Genomic DNA, 16,716 nt, shown 5'->3' on the forward strand with positions numbered 1-16,716 from the left:
TTTCTCCTCATCTCAGTTTTGAAAGAGCAGCCCCTTATTCTAAGATTATGCCCCCTAGTTCTAGTATCACCCATCATTGGGAACATCCTCACCGCATCCACCCGATCAAGCCCCTTCACAATCTTATATGTTTCAATAAGATCGCCTCTCATTCTTCTGAACTCCAATGAGTAGAGTCTCAATCTACTCAACCTCTCCTCATATGACCACCCCCTCATCCCCGGGATTAACTGAGTGAACCTTCTTTGTACTGACTCGAGAGCAAGTATGTCTTTTCTTAAGTATGGACACCAAAACTGTATGCAGTATTCCAGGTGCGGTCTCACCAATACCTTGTACAACTGCAGCAATACCTCCCTGTTTTTATATTCCATCCCCCTAGCAATAAAAGCCAACATTCCATTGGCCTTCTTGATCACTTGCTGCACCTGCATACTAACTTTTTGAGTTTCGTGCACCAGGAACCCCAGATCCCTTTGTACTACAGTACTTTCCAGTTTCTTGCCATTAAGATAATAACTTGCTCTATGATTTTTCCTGCCAAAGTGCATAACCTCACACTTTCCAGTATTGTATTCCATCTGCCAAATCTCTGCCCACTTACTTAGCCTGTCTATGTCCCTTTGCAGGTTTTTTATGTCCTCCTCACTCACTACTTTCCGTCCCATCTTTGTATCATCTGCAAACTTTGATATGTTACACTCGGTCCCCTCCTCCAAATCGTTAATATAGATTGTAAAGAGTTGGGGACCTAGCACTGACCCCTGCGGAACACCACTAGTTACTGGTTGCCAATCTGAGAACGAACCATTTATCCCAACTCTCTGCTTTCTGTTAGAGAGCCAATCCTCCACCCACGCCAGAATATTACCCCCAATCCCGTGATTTTTTTATCTTGACCAATAATCTTTTGTGTGGCACCTTGTCAAATGCCTTTTGGAAGTCTAAATACACTATGTCCACTGGTTCCCCTTTATCCACCCTGTATATTACTTCCTCAAAAAACTCCAGCAAATTTGTCAAACATTACTTCCCCTTCATGAAACCATGCTGAGTTTGTCCTATTAAATTATGTTTATCCAAATGTCCCGTTACTGTCTCCTTAATAATGGACTCTAACATTTTACCAACCACAGATGTTAGGCTAACAGGTCTATAGTTTCCAGCCTTCTGCCTACTACCCTTTTTAAATAAGGGTGTTACATTAGCAGTTTTCCAATCTGCCGGGACCTTTGCTGAGTCCAGTGAGTTTTGGAAAATTATTACCAATGCATCCACAATCCCTACCGCCACTTCCCTCAAGACCCTAGGATGCAAGCCATCAGGTCCAGGCGATTTATCCGCCTTGAGTCCCATTATTTTACCAAGTACCACTTCCTTAGTGATTTTAATCGTATTTAGTCCCTCCCCCCCCCAGAGCCCCCTGTTTGTCCAGTGTTGGGATATTCTTAGTGTCCTCTACTGTAAAGACTGATACAAAATAATTGTTCAGTGTTTTTGCCATCTCCATGTTTCTGTAGTCTCTCCTCATAATCTAACCCTGGTAACATTCTGGTAAATATGCGCTGCACTCCTTCCAAGGACAATACATCACAGTACTCCAGATGTGGTCTAACCAGGGCATTGTATAGCTGTAGCCAATCTTCCTCTGCTTTATATTCCAGTCCTCTAGTTATAAAGGCTAACATTCCATTAGCCTTTTTTATTTTTCTTGTACCTGACTACTACATTTTAGTGATCTATATACATGGACCCCTAAATCTCTTTGGACTTCCCCTATTCCAAGCTTTTCACCATTTAAATAATACTTGGATCTATCCTTTTTTGGGCCAAAATGGATGACCTCACACTTAACTACGTTGAAATCAATCTGCCCAGTTTCACCCACTCACTTAATCTATCAATGTTTCTTTGTAATTTTATGCTCTCGTCTACACTACTTACTGTACCACTAATCTTTGTGTCATCGGTAAACTTGAACATATGGCTCTCTATTGTGTTATCTAAGTCATTAATAAATACAGTGAATAGTTGAGGACCCAGCACAGATCCTTGTGGGATACCACTAGTCATTTCCTTTCAATTCAAGTACATACCCATTATCCCTACTCTCTCTCTTCTACTGCCTAACCAATCACCTGACCAGGTCAATAATTTGCCTTCCATTCCATGAGATTTAATTTTAGCTCTTATGTGGAGACTTCTCTAATGCCTTCTGGAAGCCATATAAACTACACCCATAGACAGTCCCCTGTCTACTACTTTAGTTACTTTCTCAATCATTTCAATTAGGTTTGTTAGACATGATCTACCCTTTACAAATCTATGTTGGCTCTCTCTAATCAGCTCAAATTTCTCTAAGTACTCATTCACTCCGTCCTTAATTATAGATTCCAATAACTTCCCGCAACAGATGTTAGACTAACGGGTCTATAATTTCCTGGTTGAAGTGCAGTACACCTGTCCAGACTTATGTATGCATGAATTTCCTGTCCTGGGTCTTTTAACATGGCCTGGGTAAAGATCTGGCACAGGCCCATCCTTTGGCAAGGTCTTGCACCAGCAAAAGTGAGAGAAAAGTTGAGCACAGCTTCAGGCCAAAGCCTGAAGATCTGCTGGGTACGTTTTACATTTGGGATTCTCTTCGATGCTGCGTGGAACCCCTCAGACCCTCCAATCTGAGGGGGTGGGGGTGGGGGGTGGGTTCCCATGATAAACCTAACACCAGCTTCTTGGAGTGCCCGAGGGCCACATGGACAGAAAAGTGATGTGAGAGACTAAGAGGGTCGCATTTCACCTCATTTGCATCCATACATTGGGCCTGCAGCTGTTGCAGTTGTGCACCTTGCTCCACCCCTTACGAAGCCCCAGGAACTCTGGGATCATATGGAGATCTAGTGAAAGAAATTCTGAGCATCCTGCAGGTGGAGTGGCTATTCCTCGGGAACAAACATCAGGAAAAATGACATTTAGATATTGTGTGCAGTGAATCTTTTCTATTTGACACTAAATTATTGCCCTTTCATCCCCACAGCATAATTGAGGAAATCCCAGATATGAGTGATTCAAAACCTACTGAACTAATCTAGCTGCAACAGGAATGCAACATGACAGTTTAGAAAATTACACTGTTGTTACTATAAAAATGCACTGTTTATACACTTATATGAATTATGTATTTGAACTCCTAGGTGCCTCTGTTCACATACAACTTCCAGTGTTTTTCCATTGAGTGTATACCCCCTTTGCTCCTTTTTCCTTACAAAATGCATTACTTCATATTTCTTCACAGTAAAAAGATATTTTACAATCTACTTTGATGTTGGCTAACCTTGCTTTTGTTTCATCAGCAAATTTCAATGTTATGCTCCCTACGCCCCTGTGCAAGTACTTATCAAGAATAAAAGTGGACCCAGCACTGACCATTGGGATACACCATTTCTAGCCCTTCTCCAATCCAAGTACTTATTTTAATGGAGGTATTAACCCATCTAAGATAAATGGTTATAACCTCTGTTAATGTAGTGGACAAAGCATTTGTATGGTGACATTGCAGAGTATAATTTTTAGGCTAATTTCTCAGTTTTAAATGAAAATAAAACCACAGTTGCGCGATAACGACTTAACAACAACAACTTGTATTTATATAGCGCCTTTAGTGTAGTAAAACGTCCCAAGGCACTTCATGGGAGTATTATAAGACTAAAAAAATTGATACCGAGCCACATGAGGAGAAATTAGAGCAGGTGATCAAAAGCTTGGTCAAGAGGTAGGTTTTAAGGACTGTCTTAAAGGAGGAAAGAGAGGTAGCGAGGCGGAGAGGCTTAGGCAGGAAATTCCAGAGCTTAGGGCCTAGGCAAGAGAAGGCACGGCCACCAATGGTTGAGCGATTATAATCAGGGATGCTCAAGAGGCCAGAATTAGAGGAGCGTAAATATCTCGGGAAGGGTGGGGAGGGTGTTGTGGGGCTGGAGGAGATTACAGAGAAAGGAAAGGGCGAGGCCATGGAGGGATTTGAAAACAAGGATGAGAATTTTGAAATTGAGGCGTTGCTTAACCAGGAGCCCATGTAGGTCAGCGAGCACAGAGGTGATGGGTGAACGGGACTTGGTGTGAGTCAGGACACGGGCAGCCAAGTTTTGGATGACCTCAAGTTTGCGGAGGGTAGAATGTGGGAGGCCAGTCAGGAGTGTGTTGGAATAGTCAAGTCTAGAGGTAACAAAGGCATGGATGAGGGTTTCAGTAGCAGATGAGCTGAGGCAAGGGCGTAGACGGGCAATGTTACAGAGGTAGAAACAGACGGTCTTTGTTATGCTGCGGATATGTGGTCGGAAGCTAATTTCAGGGTCAAATATGACACCAAGGTTGCGAACAGTGTAGCTCAGCCTCAGACAGATGTTAGGGAGAGGGATGGAGTCAATGGCTAGGGAACGGAGTTTGTGGTGGGGACCGAAAACATTGGCTTCAGTCTACCCAATGTTTAATTGGAGAAAGTTTCTGCTCATCCTGAACTGGATGCCGGACAAGCAGTCTGATAATTTAGAGACAGTGGAGGGGCCGAGAGAAGTGGTAGTGAGGTAGAGCTGGGTGTCGTCAGCGTACATGTGGAAACTGACGCTGTGTTTTCGGATGATGTCGCCAAGGGGCAACATGTCAATGAGAAATAGGAGCAAGGATAGATCCTTGGGGGACACCAGAGGTAACGATGCGAAAGAACGGGAAGAGAAGCTGTTGCAGGTGATTCTCTGGCTACAATTAGATAGATAAGAATGGAACCAGGCGAGTGCAGTCCCAAATAACAACAGAAAACGCTGGAAAAACTCAGCAGGCCAGGGCAGCATCTGTGGAGAGAGAAACGGAGTTAACGTTTCAGGTCGAAGACCCTTCGTCAGAACTGGAAAAAAAAGCAGGAAGAGGGATAGATTTTAAAGTAAGTGGGGGCTGGGGAAAAAGGGGAGGGGATGAAAGAACAAAAGGGAAGGTCAGAGATAGGATAGAAAGCAGGAGAGATTGAGAGACATTGAGAGACATTCAAGGAACAAAGGATGGCTCTAGATGAAGTGTGAATGGCCCTGGCAGAATGAAGGACAGCTGCCATGTGGGAGGGAAGAAAAAATCCTGGATTAAAAAAAAAGAAAGGGAATATAGGGGCCGAGGTTATGATCTGAAATTGTTGAACTCTATGTTGAGTCCAGAGGGCTGCAGAGTGCCTAATCGAAAGATGAGGCGCTGTTCCTCGAGTTTACGCTGAGCTTCCGTGGAACAATGCAAGAGGCCGAGGACGGTGAGGTCTGAGTGGGAATGGGGCGGTGAATTAAAGTGACAGGCCACCAGGAGCTCGGGGTCCCCCTTACGGACTGAATGGAGGTGTTTCGCAAAGCAGTCACTCAATCTGCGCTTGGTCTCCCCAATGTAGAGGAGACCACATCGTGAGCAGCGAATACAGTATACTAAATTGCAGGAAGTACAAGAAAATCGCTGTTTCACCTGGAAGGGGTGTTTGGGGCCCTGGACAGTGGGAAGGGGGGAGGTATAAGGGCATGTGTTGCATCTCCTGCGCTTGCACGGGAAGGTGCCGGGCGAAGGGGAAGGGGTGCTGGGGGTAGTAGAGGAGTGGACTAGGGTGTCGCGGAGGGAGCGGTCCCTACGGAATGCTGAAAGGGGAGGTGAGGGGAAGATGCGTTTGGTGGTGGGATCACGCTGGAGGTGGCGGAAATAGCGGAGGATGATCCGTTGAATGTGGAGGCTGGTGGGGTGAAAGGTGTCCCACCCAGCTGGACGATGGTGGGGAGACGTTGGAGAATGATGGAGTGTTCAACCGTGTCACAGGCTGCAGACAAGTCGAGAAGGGCGAGGAGGGATAGTTTACGTTTGTCACAGTCACAAAGCTATGGTAGATAGAATCCTTAGTCTTCTTACATAGTGTGAAGTTCTGCTGGCATTTACCTGGTGATCACAATGTTCTCTGTGTGTGTCCTTTCTTAAAAGATTGCAAGCACCTGACACTTACCAGTAAAAAGTTTTCCTTTGATGTTCAAGGATGTAGAAATAGGTTGCTTGTAGCTGTATCTGTAGGCCTTTGTTGTTTGGATAATAGAAAACAGACCATTGTCAGAGTGCAAATGTAAATATTCCAGGAAAGACAGGCAGAATGGAAAAGGAGGTGGGTAGCCCTGATAATAAAGGATGACATAAGGACAGTAGCGAGAAAGGATCTTGCCTCGGACAATCAGGAAGTAGAATCAATATGTATTTTAATTAATTTTAAATATGTAATTTTTTAAACATTTATTTGTTATGTTAAATCTATTTTTAATGCCATCCCCATGCATGCATATGGAGGTTCCGTACAAACGGAATCTCCATAAGTATGAATGGGGATTCCCCCTTCTTTGGTTGGGCCAGCCCACGTGATCCCAGGCCTGCGTGTAGAGGTCGAGGAGCGCAAGTGTCCGAACCTCCGGGACCATCAGGTAAGTTCGTAGATTTTCTGCTGGTCGGAGGCATCCGTCCGCGGGAAGCCTCCAACCGCAAATTCTGCCCCAATATTTTTTAAATGTTGGAGTTCAGAGAGATTTGGGTGTCTGTATACAGGAAACACAGAAAGCTAGCATGCAGTTACAGCAAGCAATTAGGAAGGCAAATGGCATGTTGACCTTTATTGCAAGGGGGTTGGAGTGCAAGACTAAGGAAGTCTTACTACAGGTAGACTATCCTTTATCCGAAAACCTCGGGACCAGCCGAGTTTCGGATAAAGGAGAATTTCGGATTTCGGAAGGTGGGTCGGCGGGGGTCGGCGGGGGGTCGTGCGCACGACTTATGCTGACGCTCAGCGTAAGTCGGTCGGCGGGGGTCGGGGCCGGCGGGGTCCGCGGGGGGGTCGGCGGTTGTCGGGGCTGGCGGGGTCCGCGGGGGGGTCGGGGCTGGCGGGGTCCGCGGGGGGGTCGGCGGTTGTCGGGGCCGGCGGGGTCCGCGGGGGGGTCGGCGGCTGGCGGGGTCGGCGGTTGTCGGGGCTGGCGGGGTCCGCGGGGGGGTCGGCGGTTGTCGGGGCTGGCGGGGTCGGCGGTTGTCGGGGCTGGCGGGGTCCGCGGGGGGGTCGGCGGTTGTCGGGGCTGGCGGGGTCCGCGGGGGGGTCGGCGGTTGTCGGGGCTGGCGGGGTCCGCGGGGGGGTCGGCGGTTGGCGGGGCTGGCGGGGTCCGCGGGGGGGTCGGCTGGCGGGGGGGTTGGCCGGCGGGGGGTCGTGCGCACGACTTACCCTTTATCCGAACTTCCGCAACCGGAACCCTTTAAAAACCGAAGGTTTTTTCGTTCAGCTTAAGTCGTACGCACGACTTACGCTGAACGAAAAAACCTTCGGTTTTTAGAGGGTTTCGGTTTTCGGAAGTCCGGATAAAGGGTAGTCTACCTGTACAACTATACAGGGCTTTGGTGAGACCACACCTGGAGTTCTGTGCACAGTTTTGGTCTCCTTATCTGAGGAAGGGTATACTTGCCTTAGAGGTGGTGCAATGAAGATTCACTAGATTGATCCCTGGGATGAGAGGGTTGTCCTATGAGGAGAGATTGAGTAGATTGGGCCTATACTCTCTGGAGTTTAGAAGAATGAGAGGTGATCTCATTGAAACATATAAGATTTTGAGGGTGTTGACAGGGTAGACGCTGAGAGATTGTTTCCCCTGGCTGGAGAGTTTAGAACTAGGGGGCATAGTCTCACGATAAGGATTCGGCCATTTAAAACTGAGATGAGGAGGAATTGCTTCACTCAGGTTGTGAATCTTTGGAATTCTCTCCCCCAAAGGGCTGTGGATGCTCAGTCGTTGAGTATATTCAAGGCTAAGATAGATAGATTATTGGACTACAGGGCAATCAAGGGATATGGTGATCGGGCAGGAAAGTGGAGTTGAGGTCGATGATCAGCCATGATCTTATTGAATGGCGGAGCAGGCTCGAGGGGCCGTATGGCCTACTCCTAATTCTTATGTTCTTATATACTTCTTGTACTATGAAGAGTATAACATACCTTGAAAAGTGTTTAGCTAATTTACATTAAATACATGTAATTCAATATAAACATTCTGAAATATTAATAATTATTTGAAAGAAGATAAATATAACAGTGAAAGATGTTTTTAGTTTGCTAACCAAACTTAGAATAACTGCTAAATTCAATTTTTTTTATCCCGCCCAGATAAAGATTTTTTTCGTTAAAATCTACATTTTGACACCCGTTTCAATGTTTTTCACGCGGATGTGTTTTTTGTACTGTGTATCTTTGTAAACAGATTGCTTGTTTTATTCATCCTTGGGTTATATGGCCATGAAGTTTGAAGGTGAAAAATTAATCTGTTATTAACAAGGAGAAAGTATAATTTGTTTTAATATATCTTTAGGTTATACATGTGAGCATCTATTGATCTGTCCATCCCATTACATAACCTCTGTAATTGATAATCTTCAATATGTACATAGAAATGGACACAGAGCTACAGTGTTCTGATTAACCACAATCAATAATGGAGTATTTCCCACACCACCAATTATAGGGATGTCTGGTATGTGGAATGGAAAAATTCACTCTGCTATGGGGGTGGGTGCTCATCAATAATGAAAAATAATCAGAAAAGTCCCCCTTCCATTTTGTTATAATACTGACAGTCTACCAGTAGTCTTTCCATATTGTGTTTTACCATAATACCACTAATAAATGCAATTTTTCCCCCACTTTTTCCATTTAATGACTATGTTACAGAATGGTTACCTGTGCACATTATTCTCTTTTCAAGGAAATCATTACTTGGGCTTGAGAGGTGGGAATATTACTTTCAATGCAAAGTACTTTCCCGCCTCCTCTTTGGGAGGTCTAAAGGAGGGAATATTTAGAAGTAGTAATACAGGTAGACTATCCTTTATCCGAAAACCTCGGGACCAGCCGAGTTTCGGATAAAGGAGAATTTCGGATTTCGGAAGGTGGGTCGGCGGGGGGTCGTGCGCACGACTTACGCTGATGCTCAGCGTAAGTCAGTCGGGGTCGGTGGGGGTCGGGGCCGGCGGGGTCCGCGGGGGGGTCGGCGGTTGTCGGGGCTGGCGGGGTCCGCGGGGGGGTCGGCGGTTGTCGGGGCCGGCGGGGTCCGCGGGGGGGTCGGCGGCTGGCGGGGTCGGCGGTTGTCGGGGCTGGCGGGGTCCGCGGGGGGGTCGGCGGTTGTCGGGGCTGGCGGGGTCGGCGGTTGTCGGGGCTGGCGGGGTCCGCGGGGGGGTCGGCGGTTGTCGGGGCTGGCGGAGTCGGCAGTTGTCGGGGCTGGCGGGGTCCGCGGGGGGGTCGGCGGTTGTCGGGGCTGGCGGGGTCCGCGGGGGGGGTCGGCGGTTGTCGGGGCTGGCGGGGTCCGCGGGGGGGTCGGCGGTTGGCGGGGTCGGCGGTTGTCGGGGTCGGCGGGGGGTCGTGCGCACGACTTACCCTTTATAAGAACATAAGAAATAGGAGCAGGAGTAGGCCAATTGGCCCCTCGAGCCTGCTCCGCCATTCAATAAGATCATGGCTGATCTGATCGTCCAAATTCCTGCCCGCTCCCCGTAACCCTTAATTCCCTTTTCTACTAGGAAACTGTCTATTTCTGTTTTAAATTTATGTAATGATGTAGCTTCGACAGCTTTTTGGGGCAGCATATTCCATGGACCTACCACCCTCTGAGTGAAGTAGTTCCTCCTCATCTCAGTTTTGAAAGAGCAGCCCCTTATTCTAAGACTATGCCCCCTAGTTCTAGTTTCACCCATCATCTGGAACATCCTCCCTGCATCCACCCGATCCAACCCCTTCATAATCTTATATGTTTCAATAAGATCGCCTCTCATTCTTCTGAACTCCAATGAGTAGAGTCCCAATCTACTCAACCTCTCCTCATATGTCCATCCCCTCATCCCCGGGATTAATCGAGTGAACCTTTTTTGTACTGACTCGAGAGCAAGTATGTCCTTTCTTAAGTATGGACACCAAAACTGTATGCAGTATTCCAGGTGCGGTCTCACCAATACCTTGTACAACTGAAGCAATACCTCCCTATTTTTATATTCTATCCCCCTAGCAATGAAAGCCAACATTCCATTGGCCTTCTTAATCACTTGCTGCACCTGCATACTAACCTTTTGAGTTTCGTGCACCAGGACCCCCAGATCCCTTTGTACTTCAGTACTTTCAAGTTTCTTGCCATTAAGATAATAACTTGCTCTCCGATTTTTCCTGCCAAAGTGCATAACCTCACACTTTCCAGTATTGTATTCCATCTGCCAAATCTCTGCCCACTTACTTAGCCTGTCTATGTCCCCTTGCAGGTTTTTTATGTCCTCCTCACTCACTACTTTCCCTCCCATCTTAGTATCATCTGCAAACTTTGATATGTTACACTCGGTCCCCTCCTCCAAATCGTTAATATAGATTGTAAAGAGTTGGGGACCCAGCACTGACCCCTGCGGAACACCACTGGTTACTGATTGCCAGTCTGAATAGGAACCATTTATCCCAACTCTCTGCCTTCTGTTAGATAGCCAATCCTCTATCCATGCCAGAATATTACCCCCAATCCCGTGATTTTTTATCTTAAGCAATAATCTTTTGTGTGGCACCTTGTCAAATGCCTTTTGGAAGTCTAAATACACTACGTCCACTGGTTCACCTTTATCCACCCTATATGTTACTTCCTCAAAGAACTCCAGCAAATTTGTCAAACATGACTTCCCCTTCATAAAACCATGCTGACTTTGTCTTATTAAATTATGATTATCCAAATGTCCTGTTACTGTCTCCTTAATAATGGACTCCAAAATTTTACCTACCACAGATGTTAGGCTAACCGGTCTATAGTTTCCAGCCTTCTGTCTGACTTACGCTGAACGAAAAAACCTTCGGTTTTTCGAGGGTTTCGGTTTTCGGAAGTCCGGATAAAGGGTAGTCTACCTGTATAAGAATTGCTTGACGAACAAAGACCAAGGTCCATCTTGATCACCTTCTACCATCCTGGTAGTCACATGATACAATGATAATGGAGTTGCTGACTACTCATAGCAATCAATCTTTATCAATTAGTCTACAACAGACCCAGACAGGAGGCGAGGAAACACCCTGTAGTGGAGAGCTTTGGGTACCATAGGTCCAAAGTCACCTATTTCTCCCAAGCATGCTACATTTATCATACGTGTCATGTCTCAAATTCATATACTGTATCCCAAAATGTTATTTTCTGGAAGAAATCCATCTAATTTGCATTTGAATGAATCAGTACCAACTGCTTCCACTGTCTCCCTAGGGAGCCTGTTCCATAGATTGTCCACTCGCTCGCTGAAATAATGTTTCCGCAGATTAGTTTTGAATTCCCTCCCCCCCCACCCCCCACTTCAAGCACAGACTGTGTCCCTTGGTTCTACTGCTCTGGACAAGGTGAAATAGCTTGTCATGATCTATATGCTCTAGTCCCTTTTCAGAATCCTAAAAACAGCAATCACATCACCTCTCAATCTCTTTTCCAGTGACAACCTGTCCAGTCGCGCCTCATAATCCAATCTCTCCATCCAGGGATCAAGGGGTATGGGGAGAAAGCAGGGACCGGGTACTGAATTTGGATGATCAGCCATGATCGCATTGAATGGCGGAGCAGGCTCGAGGGGCCGAATGGCCTACTCCTGCTCCTATCTTCTATGTTTCTATGTTTCCCCTCAATCATTCTGGTTGCTCTCTTCTGCATCCTTTCAATACCTGTAATATTTTTATACTGTGGCGACCAGAACTGTACACCGTTTTCTAAGTGTGGTCATACCAATGATTTATGAAGTGACTGGATTAACTCACTACTTCGGCTCAGTATTGGCCTTCTAATACATCCCAATATCTGATTTGTTTAACTCCCTGACGCCGAGCATTGTTGCAATAACAGTAAGTATTTTCTCTCATTTCCCCCTTTCACATTGTTTTTGAAATAAGTTACTAGTTTAAGATGAAATGTGTGACAAGTCCACACATTGTAGGAATTGAGCACAGATTAAAACTTTATGCCTAGTATTCTTTTAAATCAATTCATGCACCTGAGACCAGATACAGTGCTGACATGAAAACTTACACAAGGCATCATCAAAATATGCAAATGGTAGTTGAAGGTAAGTAATTAAACGTGGTTTTATTTGCCTGCTAAAAAGTTACTATTTTATCATATAATATTCACATTTTGCATTAAAATTTACTTTTATAAGTTTGTGCCAAACAAATGAACCAAAACCAGGTTGAAGTAATGCCATAACTTTGTGTGCATAATGAGAGATTCAGAGTTTTTTTTAATCTTTCTGCGATGTGGGCATCACTGGCAAGGCCGACATTTATTGCCCATCCCTAATTGCCCTTGAGAAGGTGGTGGTGAGCCGCCGCCTTGAACCGCTGCAGTCCGTGTGGTGAAGGTACTCCCACAGCACTGTTAGGGAGGGAGTTCTAGAATTTTGACCCAGTGGCGATGAAGGAACGGCGATATATCTTTCCAAGTCAGGATGGTGTGTGACTTGGAGGGGAACATGGAGGTGGTGGTGTTCCCATGTGCCTGCTGCCCTTGTCCGTCTAGGTGGTAGAGGTCATGGGTTTGGGAGGTGCTGCCGAAGAAGCCTTGGCAAGTTGCTGCAGTGCATCTTGTAGATGGTACACACTGCAGCCACAGTACGCCGGTGGTGGAGGGAGTGAATGTTTAAGGTGGTGGATGGGGTGCCAAACAAGTGGGCTACTTTGTCCTGGATGGTGTCGAGCTTCTTGTGTTGTTGGAGTGGTCCTCATCCAGGCAAGTGGAGAGTATTCCATCACACTCCTGACTTGTGCCTTGTAGATGGTGGAAAGGCTTTGCGGAGTTGGGAGATGAGACACTCGCCGCAGAACACCCAGCCTCTGACCCGCTCTTATTGCCACAGTATTTATATGGCTGGTCCAGTTAAGCTTTTGGTCAATGGTGACCCCAGGATATTGATGGTGGGGGATTTGGCGAAGGAAATGTCGTTGAATGTCAAGGGGCAGTGGTTAGACTCTTGCTTATTGGAGATAGTCATTGCCTGGCACTTGTGTGGCACGAATGCTACCTGCCACATATCAGCCCAAGCCTGAATGTTGTCCAGGTCTTGCTGCATGCGGGCATGGACTGCTTCATTATCTGAGGAGTTGCGAATGGTGCTGAACACTGCAATTATCAGCGAACATCCCCACTCCTTATGGTGGCGGGAAGGTCATTGATGAAGCAGCTGAAGATGTTTGGGCCTAGGACACTGCCCTGAGGAACTCCTGCAGCGATGTCCTGGGGCTGAGATGATTGACTTCGAACAACCAGAACCATCTTCCTTTGTGCTAGGTATGACTCCAGCCAGTGGAGAGTTTTCCCCCTGATAAAATTAGGAAATGGTTTTTCTTTTTCTAGTAATTGAGCTGTGAAGCCTTGGGGAACGCAGGGTCAGCACACTGCCTTTTGACCTCTGGGATCTGGGTTAAATTTCTTCCCAAACTTGTTGAATAAGTTTCCTTTTTCTATCAGTTGAAATTATCTCATTCCACTACTTAGTGACAAACTGGCTTACAGCTCAATACTGGCTGCAGTTTGGCATGGGTTTGCACTAAGTTGGGGACATCTGGATGGCTGGTATGGGAAATAATTTTAAAAAAAAATCTTATTACCAACCTAAGCAGCGTTCCTTAGGATGGGACTAGGCTACCTGTTGGGGCAGAGTAGAGTGAGCTTTACTGTGAACCTGGTTTTTCATACACATATTTTGGATCAAGCTTTGTTTAATTCAATTTGAGAAATTAGATTTGTAGTGGATGGCACTATTTTTCTATTTCTACGTTACAATACTTTGGCACCACCTAGTGGACTTGCAGAGGTTTCCTTTAATTCTGAATGTACTTTGATATTCAAATATCCAATAAGATCTAGCGAATAGAAGGACTAAACATCCAGAGCCAAGTTCTATTCTCTTATGATGCATTAGTGCCTGCACTGATGCCACCTTCTTCAGCCATTGGTTCAATTATCCTATTTGGAGAGATGAGTAAATATTCATCTGATTATAATGGACTTTTAGCACACACTCACATCAGAATTGCAGAGGAGTGGATTGGCCTTCCTGGTATAGCACAGATATGGCAATTGCATTGAAAGGAAAAAAATAATTTGGGCACCTTGCCCATCGTAATGCTGCAACTGAAAAAGTTAAAAAATGATTTTAATTGATTAACAATGCTGGGTCTCTTGCAACTTCTTAACTAAAACCATTTCATAACTGCCGCCTTTGTACTGTACAACAAGAGAGAATGTGCCTAGCCAAAGAAAAGGGCAGCCTAAAATAGTGGTGTTGCAACAAAATGGAATCCTGCGAGTGGCTCTACCATTGACAGTGGCCTTTTGCACCACCGAGGATTGGGTTTTGTGGGTGGCATTTGTTCTTAAATATTATTATTGCTGTTAGCAGAAATTCCAATTTCCCTACTTAGGCTAATTTCAGTCTGTCTTACAATTTGGAAACATAAGAGGCCAGATTCACCAAATTTATGAAGTGTTTATATAATAAAGAGTATTCTATAAGTATTGAGAATGTTGGGACTCCTGGTGCAAATGTAATGCAGAACCACTTGGCCTATACCCTCATGATTGAGTTGCTTTGGCCCTGTTTCAGCTTACCTGTACAGTGCTGATTTTCATCCTTGCAAATACATATTCTAGATCTTCACTTGCATCTGTGTATTGGGAGGGATTAATAGTTTATAGTACCATCTAGTGGCTATGCAATTGAATTGCATCCATATTTTATTTTGTTGCATGCTGCTGATCTGTAGCAGGAGTGTCCTAATGTTTTGTCTTCATGGGCCACTTAATTGTGTCCTATACCCTTGGACAAATATGAAGTTTTTAAATAAATGTTCCCAGTAATTTGCGTGTGTCTTACACCAACAGATCTTGGCATTCAGATTTAGACTTTATCCACTATGAGAGCAGTGCTTAGAGCAGACCTTTCCTAGACTCCAGGCCTGTGAAATTTAAACACGAAACCAGCAGAGTGAGAAACATAAATGCAAGAGAAACCAAGTTACCTGAGCTTTGATGGCCAGCTATCCATGGCTCACTGGCTGGATGTGGGCCATAGTTTGTATATTCTATATCTATAGTATGGAAACATATTTTAAGTGCCACACATTATTAAAGTTTGGATTATTACCTGTCTTGATCTAGTACATATACTGAAGCATTTGGTTCAAAGCTCTGTACAAAGAATTTGTAGAGATGGAACACTCACAACGTAATAGTCAGTGGCAGATCTCCTCAGCTCGTGCCCTCTATTCAAGGAGGAAGTTGCCATGGTGTTAAGGAAATTGAACATCAGCAAATGGGCCTCTAACTCAGGTAAGTACAGACAGCTAATGTCTCTGTTCGAAAGTACATCAGTAATTGGTTTTCCCTCCGTTAGTTTGAACTAAAGTATCCCCATTATTTGGAGTAGGTGCTCTTAAGCAGTGGGGGAGACAAGACTACGGGATTGGGAGGTTGCGAGCCCTGGATTATCTCTAATTTTCTGCCTCTGTGTTGCATTCTTGTATTTTCTCCTGTCTTTTAGCTCTGTTTTCTTGGTATCCTTTTGTCTGTTCAGATTTGTATCCACCTCTTGCTTGGCTTTGCTTCGTTTGTAGTTGCCTCATATTTCCTGCACATCCACTTACTGTCTCATTCTTTTAGCCTTCCTGTATGTGTGTTTTTCTTGATTAATTTGTTGGTTTCTCAAATTTTTTTGTGGGTTTGCGTCTTCAATTCCCACCTTTTACCATCCAATTTTCAGGCAGCATTCTGGCAAGTAATACGGCAAGGATCCGTTACACAGTATTGCAACCAGTCGTTTCACCCATTCAATTTTCTGTTTTATTTCAAGCTGGTGCTCAAAGTTCCTGCCCTAAAATGGGCAGATAGATTTTAAAAATGCAGTCATGACCTGGTGAAGTCATGGATCCGTTTTCAATCATTACTCCCTCATTAACTGCTCTGAACTTGTATGCTGTGGGTTTATTCCAGGATGCCACCTACAGCAACACTAGCCAATCAGTTGTACACAGATGCATAAAGCGAGTCACAGATTCGTTGTTTGCTAAAACAAGTCAGTTCATCCAATTCCTCATGGAAAACCACTGGCAACATGAAAGCATTGTGCAGTTTAATGCAACAGCTGGATTCCCCAAATAGTCATAGGCTACATCCGCTTTGCCATGCGTGTACTGTTGATCAATCCTATCGCCTGCATCAACAGGAAAGGATTTCACTCTCTAGGTCCAGTTCGCCTATGATAACAGCACCACATCGTGCAAGTAATGCTCACTCGCCTGGCAGCCGTCACAGCGCTTTTTATTTTAAGACAGTTCACTGTGTCCTCATTCTTTCAACCAGAATGGCGAACATCTATGAGATCAAGGCTATCCTCTACAGGCATGACTAACAGCAGCTGTGTGTTCTCCCAGCTAAGCACCGCTATAATGAGGTCCATTCTTCCATCAGAGTTATCATGAAGCAGACAATTGAAATGTTGAGGACGCACTTCTGGTGACTGGATCTGTCTGGGAATGATCTTTCATATTGTCTGGCTAGCTTCTCCAGGCTTGTTTCCTGCTACATAATGTTGCCTTACAATGAGGCGCCATCACAAAGAGGTGGAAGACACCCAAGGGCAGAAGAG

At 45.3% G+C, this 16,716-nt stretch overlaps 1 protein-coding gene across 5 annotated transcripts in view; it reads left to right on the forward strand.

Annotated features, from left to right (window-relative positions):
• The window catches only part of rtn1a (reticulon 1a), a 250,513-nt gene that overhangs the window by 155,071 nt on the left and 78,726 nt on the right, over nucleotides 1–16,716 (forward strand). The window contains exon 5 of one of the 5 annotated variants that reach the window (XM_086002877.1): nucleotides 3,351–3,495. The exons of the other annotated variants lie outside the window; for them this stretch is intronic. Within the exon in view, the coding sequence (XP_085859003.1) occupies nucleotides 3,351–3,445 (95 nt within the window). The 3' untranslated portion in view covers nucleotides 3,446–3,495. Of the gene's footprint in view, nucleotides 1–3,350; nucleotides 3,496–16,716 lie in introns of those variants that run through there. 5 annotated transcript variants of the gene reach the window in all.

The sequence above is a fragment of the Somniosus microcephalus genome, chromosome 12 (genome assembly GCF_052327205.1).
Source record: "Somniosus microcephalus isolate GS21.2 chromosome 12, FLI_Smic_1.0, whole genome shotgun sequence".
Classification (NCBI taxonomy): domain Eukaryota; kingdom Metazoa; phylum Chordata; class Chondrichthyes; order Squaliformes; family Somniosidae; genus Somniosus; species Somniosus microcephalus.